Source organism: Coloeus monedula, assembly GCF_965178545.1.
Source record: "Coloeus monedula genome assembly, chromosome: 13".
NCBI classification, from domain to species: Eukaryota; Metazoa; Chordata; class Aves; order Passeriformes; family Corvidae; genus Coloeus; species Coloeus monedula.
Window position 1 is genome coordinate 14,488,031 of NC_138793.1, and position 13,280 is coordinate 14,501,310.

A 13,280-nucleotide genomic window follows, 5' to 3' on the forward strand; every position below is an offset into this window, starting at 1 on the left:
TCTGTGTGAAAAGGAGGCTGTTATGAAGAAAACAAAACCAAATATATTTTTTTTCTTACCTTTTTTTTTCTTCTCCCAGTAAAGCTGTGGCTGCCCCATCCCTGGAAGTGTTCAAGGCCACCTGGATTTGAGAAACCTGGTCTAGTGTGAGGTGTCCCTGCCCATGGCAGGGGGTTTGGAACTAGGTCTTTAAGGTCCCTTCCAAGTCAATCTGTGATTCTGTGATTTTTTTCCTAAAAATCATAGAGGAATTTCACACAGTTACAGATGATTTTCAAGCAGCTTGTTGGAGTTCATCTGTAACAATGCCAACAATTGACAATTTTGTAAATAATTTTACATCCTCTCCTGGAGGATGTGTATTCTTTTGTTGCAACACCCTGTAGGTGTTGTAATCTTGATTAAGGATAATTAAATACTCTGCTGGCTTTCTGGATGCCTGAGAAGATGCATCTCATCCTAGAATAATACAATAATAGAATTGTTAGGGTTGGAAAAGATCTCTAAGATCATTGAATCAGACCCTTAACCCAGCATCAATATGTTCATCACTAAACCATGTCTCCAAGTGCCACATCCACACATTTTTTGAACACTTCCAGGGATGGTGACTCCAAAATCTCACAGCTCTGAGAAAAACTCATATCTGCTTTTTTGTGACCGTATGTGAGAACTTAATCATGGCCCCTGTTCTTTCTGGGTCTGTCACTCACTGCCCCTCCCTCAAAATAAAGACTAAGTATTTAACTTTTAACACAGTTGAAGCTTGGATGGAAGTGCTTGTGTCCCTTTTTCACTAGTGCAATACATAAATAAATAGTGTGTAGTACATAAGCATTCTTACCACTATTTGCTGATAACTTTCTGGAAAGTAAGTACTCTTGACAATGTTTTGCTCTTCAGTACAATAAAAGCTAACAAGAAACAAAACAAACAAAAAAACCCCAACAAAAACAAACAACAAAAAACCCCAACACAACACAAACAAAAAGCCACAGTGTCTACACTTGGTTCAGTGCAGCAAAGAAAGACCCAATAGTTACAGTATTCAGTTGTAGGAACTTTGAGCTCCTGGGTTCTTCAGTGCAGTTTTGAGGGCAGTGGGAGACGGAGAGCAACTCCTAGTTAGGCAAAGGGTCTTCTTTTCTAGTTGAAGGAGAAACACAGTCTTGAGTCTTGTCTTGTCAAACTCTCAGCGAGGCCCTTGGGCACTGGATTGTCCCACAGTCTGCAAGGACAGCAAATGTGTTACTGTAGGACTAAGTATGGTACCCAAGTATCTGGAAGATATGGATCCCAGGAGAGAGTGGGACAGGGCAGGAATGTACATCAGAAGTGAAACCAGGAGGAACGAGAGAAAGAAAACTTTTAAAAACAAATGCAACAACTCCCTGATGGGGACATGACACAACTGGCTCTTCATTTTTGCCTCATTTAAAGCCAGCAAGATTTTCAATTCCTTTTTTCCCTGGACTTTCTTGGGAGGTGGAGCTGTCCTAGAAAACCCTCAGCTTGCTTGGCTTGTGTCTGTACTCCATGCAATACCCTATTCTATGCCAGCTAACCCAGGGCAGCAGGGGAATAGGTCACATCTGTCCCCAGACTGGTCACCCTGACTTCTCCTTGCTGAGGCAAGACCCAGCCATAGAGCTCTGTGATACCTGCTCACCTTATGAACTGAATTTCTGGGCACTTGGCAAGTTTCTCTGCAAGCTTTTTGGCCCCACAGGCTCCAATGCGGTTTTTCTCCAGGCTGTTTTAAAAATCAAAAGAGAATTTTGAAATCCAAAACAAATCCAGAGTGGAAAACAGCTGAATAGTCCCATGCTGTAATCACCTTAAATAAAATCAGTGCTACTTCAAGTGTATCAGCCAGGCAGGGCTGGCCCTTGGTGCATCATGGAGCAGGCTAAGCAAGAAGTTAAACTGCAGAAGCCTGCCTGTTGTTCCTAATGTACATCCCCCCTCTTCGGAAGTCCCGTGATTGAAGGCTCAATGACAGACAAATGAGTCTTCCCAGGGTTTTTCTCAGGGCTGTACTCACTCTAACACCTTCAGCTTTGCCATCTCTGGGAGAGCAGTGGCCAGCTCTCGGGCTCCTCCATCTCCAAGGGCATTCCAGGACAGTCTAAAGCAGACAAGAAATCCCAATTGTGAGTGCCACTGCTGTGACATTTCCCCTCATGGATTAGCCTGTTTGCAAGAGCTAATCACCTTCTTATCATGACAGGTAAACATTCCCCTGGATTACAAGCTTAATTTTGAGGAGTTTCCTCCGTTTCACCACATATTTCCATATATGATAAGACACTAGGGCGTGTCTGTGGACTGTGGTTATCTCAGAGCCCTGCACGCCCAGGGAATGAGATGTGGAAGATGGAAATGACTGCTGAGCACACAGCTTTATGCCATGACATGTTCTAGCAGTGTATTTCATCAATTAATTACTGCTACATTTAGCACCGAAAAGTACTTAGTGTACTAAGTACTTGTAAAATATTAACAAGTATTCAGCAGGGTCAGAAGTGCCCTGCAGTTCCAAATAGGAGCAGACATTAAAACAAGAGTGACCTGTGTGTGCTGAAGTGTCTCCCCATCCATCCCCACACTCACATTATCTCCTCCATGGAAGGGCATTGTCGGAAGCCAAGAGAGAGTGATCTTGAAGCATCATCAGTGATTCCACAGAATTTCAAGCTGCAGCAGCAGGGAGAGAACAGAGGGCACGGTGAGCTGGTGTCAGAACCGTGGGGAACACCACGTGGCACCATGTCCTGCCACGCTCTGGCCCAGCAGCCCTCAGTGCCCCGGTACTCACTCAATCTTCTGGAGGCGTTTGAAGCATGGCAGCCCCTCAGACAGGGCATGGATACTCTGTTCTCCAAGGTGATTTTCTGCTAAACTGTAAGGGCAATGGAAAAGCTTTGAGTGGTGCAGAAAAAGCAGGTACCATCAGAGAAAAGCCACCATGAAAATGTAATTATGTGAACTAGCAAGTTAATAACTACTACCCAGACTAAGTGGAGACTGTGTAGACAGCAGAGATGAGCCATAGCAATTTTAGGTCAATTCACTGCTTGGTACAGTGGGAATGACAGCCCTGCTGTAACTCACAACCTCAGTCCTTGCAGCAGGGAATTGCTTGCAGATGGAAACACGGGGTTATACTTGTATCAAAGGACAGATCTGCAGCACATCATGTGTTGCATGTGAAACTGGAAATAAAAAGTTGTACTGGAGTTAATGACTGGTGTGACTTGAGAGGAAATGACAGTAAGGGAGAGTGAGAAGACGACCTTCCAGTACCTAGAAGGGCTACAAGGGAGCTGGAGAGAGACTTTGAACAAGGGCATGGAGAGACAGGACAAGAGAGAATGGCTTCAAGCTGACAAAGGGCAGGGTTAGATTGGATATTAGGAAGCAGAAATTCTTCCTGGTAAGGGTAGTGACGCCCTGGCACAGGGTGCCCAGGGAAGCTGTGGCTGCCCCATCCCTGGAATTGTCCAAGGCCAGGCTGGACAGGGCTTGGAGCAGCCTGGGCTAGTAGAAAGCGTCCCTGCCTATGGCAGGGGGATTGGAATGAGATGATCATCAAAGGTCCTTTCCAACCCAAACCAGTCTGTGATATGTTTGGCACCATCCAAGTGCACCTGCCATGTCCTACCTTATCTCTTCCAGCAGCCCACACGCCACCAGGGCTCTGGCCAGCTCCAGCCCTCCTGCCTGCCCAATGTTATTGTTCTGGAAGCTAACAAAGGAAACATAAGCATTGGAGGATTATTTTGGAATAAAGCTGTAACAAAAGCTCATATTTAACTTGCCAAGAACCTATCCAGAGGTGGTCTCCCACCACTGAGATTCCTTTTCTAAGTTATCTTTTGATGATGTCTTAGACACAGGCTGGAAGAGACACCTCTAGGCTAACTGAGCCCAGTGAGCTCTTCTAGCTCACCAATTCCTTGCTTTGTTACTATGAAACAGTACAAGAAAGTCCTACATGTTAGAGTCCTGGAAAGACTCCCACAAAAATTTTAAAAATACAATATCACTGAGTTCAGGTAAAAGAAATGACTCAGAGGTGGCTGCACAAAAAAGTGAGGGTCCATAAAAGATGCTCATCTTTATGCTTACATTCCACCAGAGGCATCAGAAACCAACATACTCAGAAACAATTTTAAGGCTTATTTTACTGTATACTCACTACCTGGTTCATCTCTAAAACTAATGCTGCAAGAGATTAAGCAAGAAGGGTTTATGTGACTTTTACAGCAGAATAATTGTGGAGGGCTTCTCAATCCTGGGACACTGAAATTGCTCTCTAAACAAGACACCAGTGCCTTTTCCCATTCCTTCCTTCAGCGATCCGCATGTTCCCCAGGATATCCAGCCTTCCTGGTGCAGAGGCTGGCACTTACTGCAGGATCTTCAGGTTGGTCATGTGAGGCAGACAGAGGGCAAGTGTCACTGCTGTCCTGTCTCCAAAACCATTCCTTGATAGTCTGGAAGAAGCAGAAATGAAATGTTACTGGCAGTGAAGTCCAGAGCCTCATTCCTCACCTGTGTGTGACCCACATGGATGTGTGATCCCCATTCCTCACCCACATGTGCCTGGGACTGTGCTGAAAGGACCCAGTGTCCCTGATTCAAAGGACTCTGAGGGTGGGAGGAAGAAACAATGAGGTTTTTCAATCCTGCAGCAGAAGTTAAACAGGGAAGTAAAATCGATCTGTACTTCTCTGGACCACACTTGTCTCCCTTTCTTACTGAGTTACCTGAGCTGGAATTGAAGTGAAATTGCACTTTTTCATATGTGCCCTTAGTCCACACACTGCAATCTGATGGTTACATGGACAGCTCAGTTTAACTGTAGCTTTTTCTTACTCGCTATTTATAAATTTTATTTATTTAACATGGCAGGGCACATACATTCTTTAAACTGGTCTGGAACAGAACATCAATATATCTGAATGTGTAAAGGGTTTACCTGTCCACTTCTCCTCCATTTTTGCAGCCACATAGATTAATGGTGATTTCTTGGGCAACATAGGCACTGAACAGCTCTATGCCTGAGACACTCCCTATAAACCTGAAGATTCAGCTCTTGAATCCATTAGTCCACTGATGCAGACTGTACAGTTCTTAGAAATCTTCAAGGCAATCCAGCAACCAATCCCCAAACCCTCCACACCCAGCACCACACATTTCTGTGGTGTGCAGCAGAGAGTTTTTACCCTGCTCTCACAAGAATCAGTGGTAAAACTGATCTTATCTTTATTGAAGCTATATCAGATTTCTATGCCTTGATTTTTGCCCAGCTTCCCAAAGGGACACTGGAAATGACACACTTACAGTAACTCCTTGATGTGCTTGCAATGGGCAAGAGCTTCCATCAGCTTTTCCCCTCCAGCAGGACTAGGACAATTCCCTGAAAGGCTAAAAGAAGCATGACACTCTCAGTGACTAAATGAGAACCAGAATGTACCAGCTTAAGATATTTCACTGTTTGCCTGCTGTGATGGGAGACTTGGGTCTCTGGGAAATGATCTGGGGAATTTTAGGTTCTTTTGTCAAGTGCTGAGTAACTCCTGGCCCTGCAGGTACTGGGGGAAGGAGCAGTTGTCCCTCTCGCAGACAGAACTGGGAATTTCTTTTTCTTGCTTCAAGTTATTTCCAGGTTTTTAATTTCAAAAAGGTACAAGGCTTACTCCAAGAGCTGGGCCTAACAAAGAGCCTGGATGCTCTAATTTCTTTTCCCTAGGAGAAGGAGCAGTTTGAATCCATGTCTTGGAGAGCCTTGCCTAGAAGCCTTGACCTGGCTTTGACAGATTCTCAGTTTCACCTCTACTTCCACTAGTAGAAGAAAGCAGTGTGGACACACAGGGGGCCACCACACTGGGAACCATACACACCCCAAGGAAAGGTGCTGCTTGGGTATGAGACCTGTAAGATTCCCCACAGGCTGCAGATTTATTTTCCAGGGCACAACTGAGCCAGAGATCTCCATGTTTGAGCAGCTGGTGAGAGTTGGCAAATGTCTCTGGAGCACGAGGACATAGCCATAACCTTCACCCTCAGGGAGTCTCTGCTCTGCAGAGAAGGTCGTGGCCAGTCCTGGCTGTACAGAGGAAGGGCAGGAGAGGGAACACCTTCCATTGGTTTGGTGGATTGTGCATTGAAAGTGCTGGAAGGTGGAACATTGTCTAAGAGAAGGCAGCACAGGGATTCCCACACAGGCTTCCCCACCAACCAGGGCCATGACCAAAACAGCTGAGCCAAAACAAAGGGACTCACTCGATTTTCTTCAGGTTTTGCATTTCCAGCAGGACAGCAGCAAGATTTATCAGGCCTGGATCTCCAATCTTGTTGTGGCTTAAACTTCAAAGAAGAGAAGGAAGGTTGTGTTGTAAAGGAAAATGCCAGGCAAAGTACAAGATCTTATTTAATGTGTCCCATTTGTTGGATGACACCTCAGGCCTTGCCAGCAGAATCAAAGAGTTGTTTGTCTCAGCTATCTCACAAAAAATTAATAGGTGTTAATGAGGAATTTTAAAAATTGCAAAGAACAATTAAAATCACTGGATCCTGTTGATTGGTGGGAAATTACTTCAGCCAGAATACCAAGACAGGATGAAGAGAGGTTGTTATTATTTTCCAAATTGCTACAGTGGAGAATGGACAGCATCTGGCAAGAGAGAGAGGGAGAAAGCAGAGCAAGCCTGGGGTTGACTTCAGATTCAGATCTTTGCAGACCAGGCAAATTCTGGGTCTGAGGCTTTCCCAAGACAGAAGGGAGTCTCTAGTCCTATTCTGGATCCCAGGGAAGATTTAGATCCTGTTTAATCCATTTTCTACATGACTGCAGCAGAGTGGTGTAAGACCAAAGTTTCATTTTCTGAACATCAAGTTCTGATTTCCTCTAGTCCAAGGTATCTCATACACGAGCATTTTCCAACCTCTCTGCTTTTGTTACAACACCGTGTATAGGCACATCTGGTCTCTCCAAATGTTGGCACTAATGGTCACCTCCCTGCAAGAAAGGAGAAACTTACTTGATTTCCTCCATGTTGTGCATATTCCTCAAGGTTCCTGCGAGTCTGGAGCAGCCATCATTACCAATACTGTTGTGGTTCAAGCTGGAAACAACAGCCCCAGGAAAAGGGACATTAAACCCCTGCTACTCAGCATCTCAAGCCAGGCCAGAGCTGAGTTGCAGTCACATACTTACCTAAGCCTTTTCAGGGATGGCATCTCACAAAGCCCCAGGACAAGCTCAGGGATGGCAGCACTGCTGAGTTTCATGGATTCCAGGCTGAGAGGTGAAATAACAAAGGCACAATTAACTACCCCAGGGACAGTCGTGTGAGCACTCTGCGCAGAGGGTGGTGAAACAAGGGTGAGAAAGATAGGGAAGTGTATTCCAGTCCCTGTGAATAATTTTCAGTTCTCTTCTGTAACACAATTCTAATGAACCTGTCTGGATTCTGATAAAATACCAGCAGAATCCCAAACCTCTGTTGAGGTTTGAGTAAGAGCCCAGCCCCTCATGGAGCAAGGTGACCACAAGACAACAAGATCCATGCAAAAAAAACTACCAAAACATTTGATTCTCCACTGGAATTCCGTGCCCCAGACTACTGATCTCTGTCTCTCTCACTCACTGTTTGTTACAAATAAAAAAGAATTGTTGCTTCTTCCCTATCTGAAGTCCTCCAGCCATCAGGAAAAGTACATCTGTCCACAGTACATGCAGAAGAGAGGCTGAAGTTTAGCTAGAGCTTCTAGAAAGACCTGGACAGCCTGGTAACAGCACACTCACTTGAGTTCTTCAATGGCCTGGCAATTCTGCAAGCCTGAGATCAAATAATCGATTCCAGTTGGTGTAACACTGCTAGAGGTCAGCCTGCAAAACAGCAAGGATCAAATGAGAAGATTAAGTCTCAGCACACTGAGAAAGAGGGGATTACTCCACTGACAGGCAAACTTCCCCATCCCAAATCCCAGACAGCACAGACATCAGGGACCAGTAAGTTTGGAGAGATTTCCACGCCCCTTGTGTGCAGGACTAAGAGGAATGGTGTGATGCACAGGATTGAGCAAATAATAAATATGTGGAAAAGGTCACTGCTGGACATACCCAAACATCTTCAGCTCTGGAAGGGGTAGCAAAATCCTGACTAGCATTTCTGCTTCATCCTCATGGAGTTCCACGTGAGACCATCTGCAAGGAGGGAATGACAGGTCTGGGCTATGTCCAGGGGTGGCTAAAGCTCTGTGCCAGGCTCACAGATAAAGCACAGCAGTGCTGGGACATTGAAGGAGTGACACAACACTGGTACTTGGCAAAGTCCCATGGGAGCTGGGCACAGGGAGAGTTAGATGATTTCAAAGGATACCCCAGGAAGCCACCAGGTCTATGGGTTTTTTCTATTTTCCATTCAAACATTCCATGTAGGGGACCCAAAGGGCAGGGACTGGGACCTTGAACTGGCCTCTTCCATGCCCTGCTGTGTGTTCAGTATGCTACACTCCCAAGGACAAGCTGCTCCCCTCCCAGAAAATCCTTTACAATGCCTGGCAACTCACCTCAGCTCCTGAAGCTGAGCACATTTTTCACAAAGCCTTTGGCAGAAGGAGGAGTTCTTGATTTCTGGCTTGTACAGACTCAGTCTGCAGGATACAAACACACAACACAACTGTCAGTGAGGATCAGCAGAGCCCACTGCAGCATCTGGTGCCCCCCAGGGACACAATTAGGGACAGATCAGGGCTTTCAAGTGCCCACCTGGGGCTTTCCTGCCATGTCCCATTTATGTCACTGTTCAGTGTGGAGAAACAGAGCCCATCCCCACTGCCCAGGACAAGAGCTGCCTCTTCCTTCAGCTGCACAAAAGGACACTGCTGCTGCTCTCTCTACACACTCATGCAGAAGCCAACATGTCCTAAGGTTTTTCAAAGTGCTCCTGTTTCCCATTTGCTCCCAGAAAGGTAGGTGGATTTTTTTACGTGTTTAGGTCCAGTATGTGCCTGAACAAGAGCAGCCCAAAGGACACATGCACGAGCAGAAGATTTCTTCCACATGTGTGGCACAGAGGCACTCTGAGACTGAACCCATGGAGACCAGAGCCTTAGACACTCTGAAAATATTTTTCATCCCACAGTGAAATTCTGAGCACGCAGAAAATAATGATAAATAGTTGCTTTCTCACCTGCTAATGACTGATTCTACCTTCTCCAGGCAGTTTGGGAAACTTATGACTAATTGGAAGAGGGTTTTATCTTTACGTATCCTGAAAAGGTAGAGATTAGAGAACATCATAAAACTGTGAACTCCTGAGAGAGAAAAAATACTATTTTCTGTAGGAAAAATCAAGAGGACCAGATGGGACAGGACTCTGCGGGAAGATGAAAGCTAATCATCCATCTCTGAAGAGGTTTGTAATGTTTAAACTAGCTCCAAAGCCAGCCTAACCTTGGCCCCTTTTCTCCCAAGAGCAACCAGGAACATGGTCTCCTTTCCATTAAACTTTCTGAGTTGTGCGACCACAAACCTTCTAAGCACTTCTACCCACCAGCCATTTGGGTTAAAATTGCTTCAAGTGGGCTAATAGCTCACAAATGCACTGGAGACAGCGAATAAAGAACAGAAGATCCAGGGCTGGCTTCAGTCCCATTTCCTTAAGAGTATCAGGCTAAAAGAAAATATCTGAAAGACACCAGAACCTGAGGTGCCACTTACGTGATCTCAGTAATGTTTCCAGAGACCTGGACAGCCAGCTCAAGAAGGTTCATGACTCTCTCTTTGCGCACCCATGGCTCTTCTATGCTGCAAAGGAGAATGCAGGCAGCTCTGCTTTATTTACATGCATGGATCCATCTCTGTCAGCTGAGTGTTCCACACTCTCAATACATGGCAAGGCTGCTTGGCTTAGCAGAGTAATGTCTGCATGGGAAACAGGGTGCAAACTGGCAACAGGCAGAAGTAGCCCAGCTTCCCTGCAGAGGAGTGGAGAATTTGCTACCCATGTAAAGAGCAGGATGCTCTGGCAGTAGGAATGTGTCCACCAGAATTATCACCCTTCTTTGTAAGGCTGGCAGTGCTCTACAGAGTCAGCACAGTTTCTGGCCAGAGCTCTACACAAGGCTCAGTAGGAATCAAGGAGATAAAGCCAAATACCAGTAACAGAGTCAGCCATGGAAATTTCTCAGGCCAATGCTACCTGCCTTTGGAAGAAACATGGTTCACTTTTGGTTTTGATGAAAGAGATTTTAGAAGATCAGACCAGCCTCAGAGCAGTATCTAAAAAAGAACAGTGAAACAGTACCTGATTTTCAGCAGCCCCAGATCTTTACTCAGGGAATGCAAAAGTCTTTCTGCAGCTTGGACTGTCACGTTGTTATTTGAGGACCTAGAACCAAAGCTCACTGTAATGAACAGCTCACAAACGAGCCCACCCAAATGGGTCCAAGAGCCATTAACTCACGTGTACTCTGTCAGACCAGTGCACTTTTCCAGGAGTGAGAACAGCTTTTCTGAGTGCTCTGGCTGAAAGTTGCACTCTGCCAGTCTGAAAGGATGAGAGGGAGAACTGCCTTAGTTCATCACGTTTCAGGCTTTCTGATCCAGAAATCTCAGGCATCAAAGCCTAACCCCACAGAGAAAGAAGGATGGCACAAAAATCTGAAACACCTTTAAGGGTTTCCAAAAACAATTGTGGGAACACTTCAAAAGCATCTGTTGAGGTGTTCTGGTAGAACATTCCTGCATGCTACGGTGGCACTGGTTTTTGTAGCACCCTGTCCTGTGACAGGGACTGGAGGCACACCTACAGGTGCCCAGGTGGGGAACAGGCAGTGGGGAAGTGAAGAGAAAAAGGGATGTGGGATTCTCTGTGATGTGAGAAAGCTCTTCTCTGAAGGTGAGTCAAAGGAAACGTGTCAGCTATTAATATAAAATATCTCCATGCCAGCAGCCAGGGGCATAAAGAGGTTTTGTCTGCCTTGTCCCTAGAAAAAGGACACCACCTTTGCCAAAGAAATCACCACAAGAAGTCTGTAACATTACCTCAAAATCTTTCTTGGGTCATCTCCACTTGTCAGCTTGATGATTAAAGTTGCTTTGGAGCACAAACTGCACAGAGAAGACACGAGTATGAGATTTAGAGGGATAATTACTATTTTTCCCAGTGGTCAGAATTTAATGATACTTAACTCCAGAAAGCAATCCAGCACAGCAGTGACAGAGGTACCTGGCCCAGCTCACTTCTCCCTGAAATAAACTAGCCCAGGGAAATGCTTCAATAATACCTCACTAATGCTAAATTGGCATAAAGCAGCACTGCTGTTTGGAGGAGGAATCCTGACCTGTCCTGCTTTTATCTGCCTCCTCTGTACTCCCAGCTGAGCTCTGGGGAGAGGTACAAAAGGAGACTTATCTGCTTTAAAGTAGCCCAAATATTCAGCACCCACATGTAACAGCAGGAATGAATGGAAGTGCCCTGGTTAAAACCAGCTCAGGCCAGACCAACTGGTCCCATGAACATAAACACTGATAAGGTCCCACAGATGTGCAGCATGGCCCAGTCCCATGACTGGAATCTGTGAAAAAAAGCACTGCATGCCATAGCAACGGGCCCAGAGCCCATGGGGATATTTTTGCCTGAGAGGAAAGGAGATAAAGATGCAAATCCAAGTAAAGAACATGGGAAATTGCTTTCTATTGCCTCTGAAATCTCAGCATACTGGAGAGAACCTTAGACAGCAAATGCTGACTCCTGCCCTGAAGAGGTTCATTAACAGATACATACATGACAATAAGTGGTACAGCTGAGTATCTGTGTCTCTATACACAAAAATAACCTGGCCCTGTGGAAAGATAGTTCTGCTTGGCAGCTATGTTTGGCCATTAGAAATGGACATAAACAAATGCTTTAGGCAGTTGGACATAAAGGTAGTTGAAAACGTAGCCCTCATTATTACCTGAAAATGACAAACTTTCAATAATTAAAAGGAAAACAAGCAGGGAAGAATTAATGAAGAGCAACAGTCACCTGACTTGAACTTCAGTAGTGTTTCCAGATGTGACAAAGGCATTTATGAGATGCAGGACTCCATCCTGAGAAATCCCATTATGGCTGAGACTGCACAAAAGAGAAGGAAGGATTTTCATGTGTCAGGAGTCAGGGTTGTCCCCAGACTCCTCAGCCACAGAGGCAAAATTCCAGTTGGCAAAAAAGACAGAGCAGTTTGGGGGGTGCTGAGACCCTTCAGCTGTGGTCAATGCACAGAACCCCTCCAGGACACAGTGCTGATGACTTGGGGGACACAGTAAATGCAGTTTGTTTCTTGCATCTCAGAGGCAGCCGCAGCTGGAGCATTTACTGTCCCACCAGAAAGGGAAGGGGAAAGGCTGCTATAGGACACAGCTCAGCTCACAGCACCTGTGGGTCTTGAGTTACCCAAAGAGGTCAACACACACAGAAAAGTGATGAACTGAAAACTCTGGAGGCTGGGTCAACTTCAGTCACACCTCCCCACTCTGGTCATTGCTATTTCCTGCTGACCCTCATAAAAAGACCTTTGCTTATTTCTGCAGGTTTTGGAGCAGACTCTGAGTCACTGTGGTCTGGAGGTCTCATGTTGTGCTCATGACTCAGAGCTTTCCTCCTAAGGCAGGAGAGGGCAAGAAGCACAAGCACCAGCTTCAGGAGGGATCACACCAACACCCCTCAGATTCACTGTGTGTTCTCTTACTTGAGGGAACAGGTACCGGGCACTCGATGCAAGTGGTCCAAGAGGCACCTCAGGCCTTCATCTCCCAGCTGATTCCTGGAGAGACTGAAAGGCAGAAGAACAATGTGGCCAACCAAAACTCAGCCTTTGGAACAGGTTGCCCAGAGAGGTGGAGGTTTCCCCATCCCTGGAAATATTCAAGACCTGGTTGGACAGGGTTCTGAGAAACCTGATCTAGTTGAAGATGTCCCTGCTCATGACAGGGGGTTAGACTAGATGGCCTTTAAAGATCCTTTCCAAAGCAAATTATTCTATAAGTCTATTATTCTTTTAAACAGCAATGCTCCTCTGAGAAGCTTTGAAGAAAAAGCTCAAATTTCCTGGAATTAAATTCTAGTTTAGCCAATAATTGTCTGTTTAAAACAAACCACTGCCTTATGAAACTACCTCATGCATAAGCTCCAGAGCAAGCTCAAATGAAGAGCTCAAGTGAAGCAACAAATGCCTCAAAACAGTCATGGAGTGAAGATCCCAAGGAAGTTGTCCCACCA

At 45.6% G+C, this 13,280-nt stretch overlaps 1 protein-coding gene across 1 annotated transcript in view; it reads right to left on the minus strand.

Annotated features, from left to right (window-relative positions):
- Nucleotides 1-1,115: 1,115 nt before the first annotated feature.
- NLRC5 (NLR family CARD domain containing 5) overlaps nucleotides 1,116-13,280 on the minus strand; it is a 31,170-nt gene continuing 19,005 nt past the window's right edge. Inside the window, 21 exon segments of the mRNA XM_082290342.1 lie at nucleotides 1,116-1,228; nucleotides 1,670-1,753; nucleotides 2,045-2,128; nucleotides 2,614-2,697; nucleotides 2,819-2,902; nucleotides 3,665-3,748; nucleotides 4,416-4,499; nucleotides 5,350-5,433; nucleotides 6,292-6,375; nucleotides 7,050-7,133; nucleotides 7,226-7,309; nucleotides 7,817-7,900; nucleotides 8,135-8,218; nucleotides 8,584-8,667; nucleotides 9,207-9,287; nucleotides 9,737-9,823; nucleotides 10,323-10,406; nucleotides 10,482-10,565; nucleotides 11,063-11,128; nucleotides 12,048-12,137; nucleotides 12,751-12,834. Of these exon segments, the coding sequence (XP_082146468.1) occupies nucleotides 1,147-1,228; nucleotides 1,670-1,753; nucleotides 2,045-2,128; nucleotides 2,614-2,697; nucleotides 2,819-2,902; nucleotides 3,665-3,748; nucleotides 4,416-4,499; nucleotides 5,350-5,433; nucleotides 6,292-6,375; nucleotides 7,050-7,133; nucleotides 7,226-7,309; nucleotides 7,817-7,900; nucleotides 8,135-8,218; nucleotides 8,584-8,667; nucleotides 9,207-9,287; nucleotides 9,737-9,823; nucleotides 10,323-10,406; nucleotides 10,482-10,565; nucleotides 11,063-11,128; nucleotides 12,048-12,137; nucleotides 12,751-12,834 (1,750 nt within the window). The 3' untranslated portion in view covers nucleotides 1,116-1,146.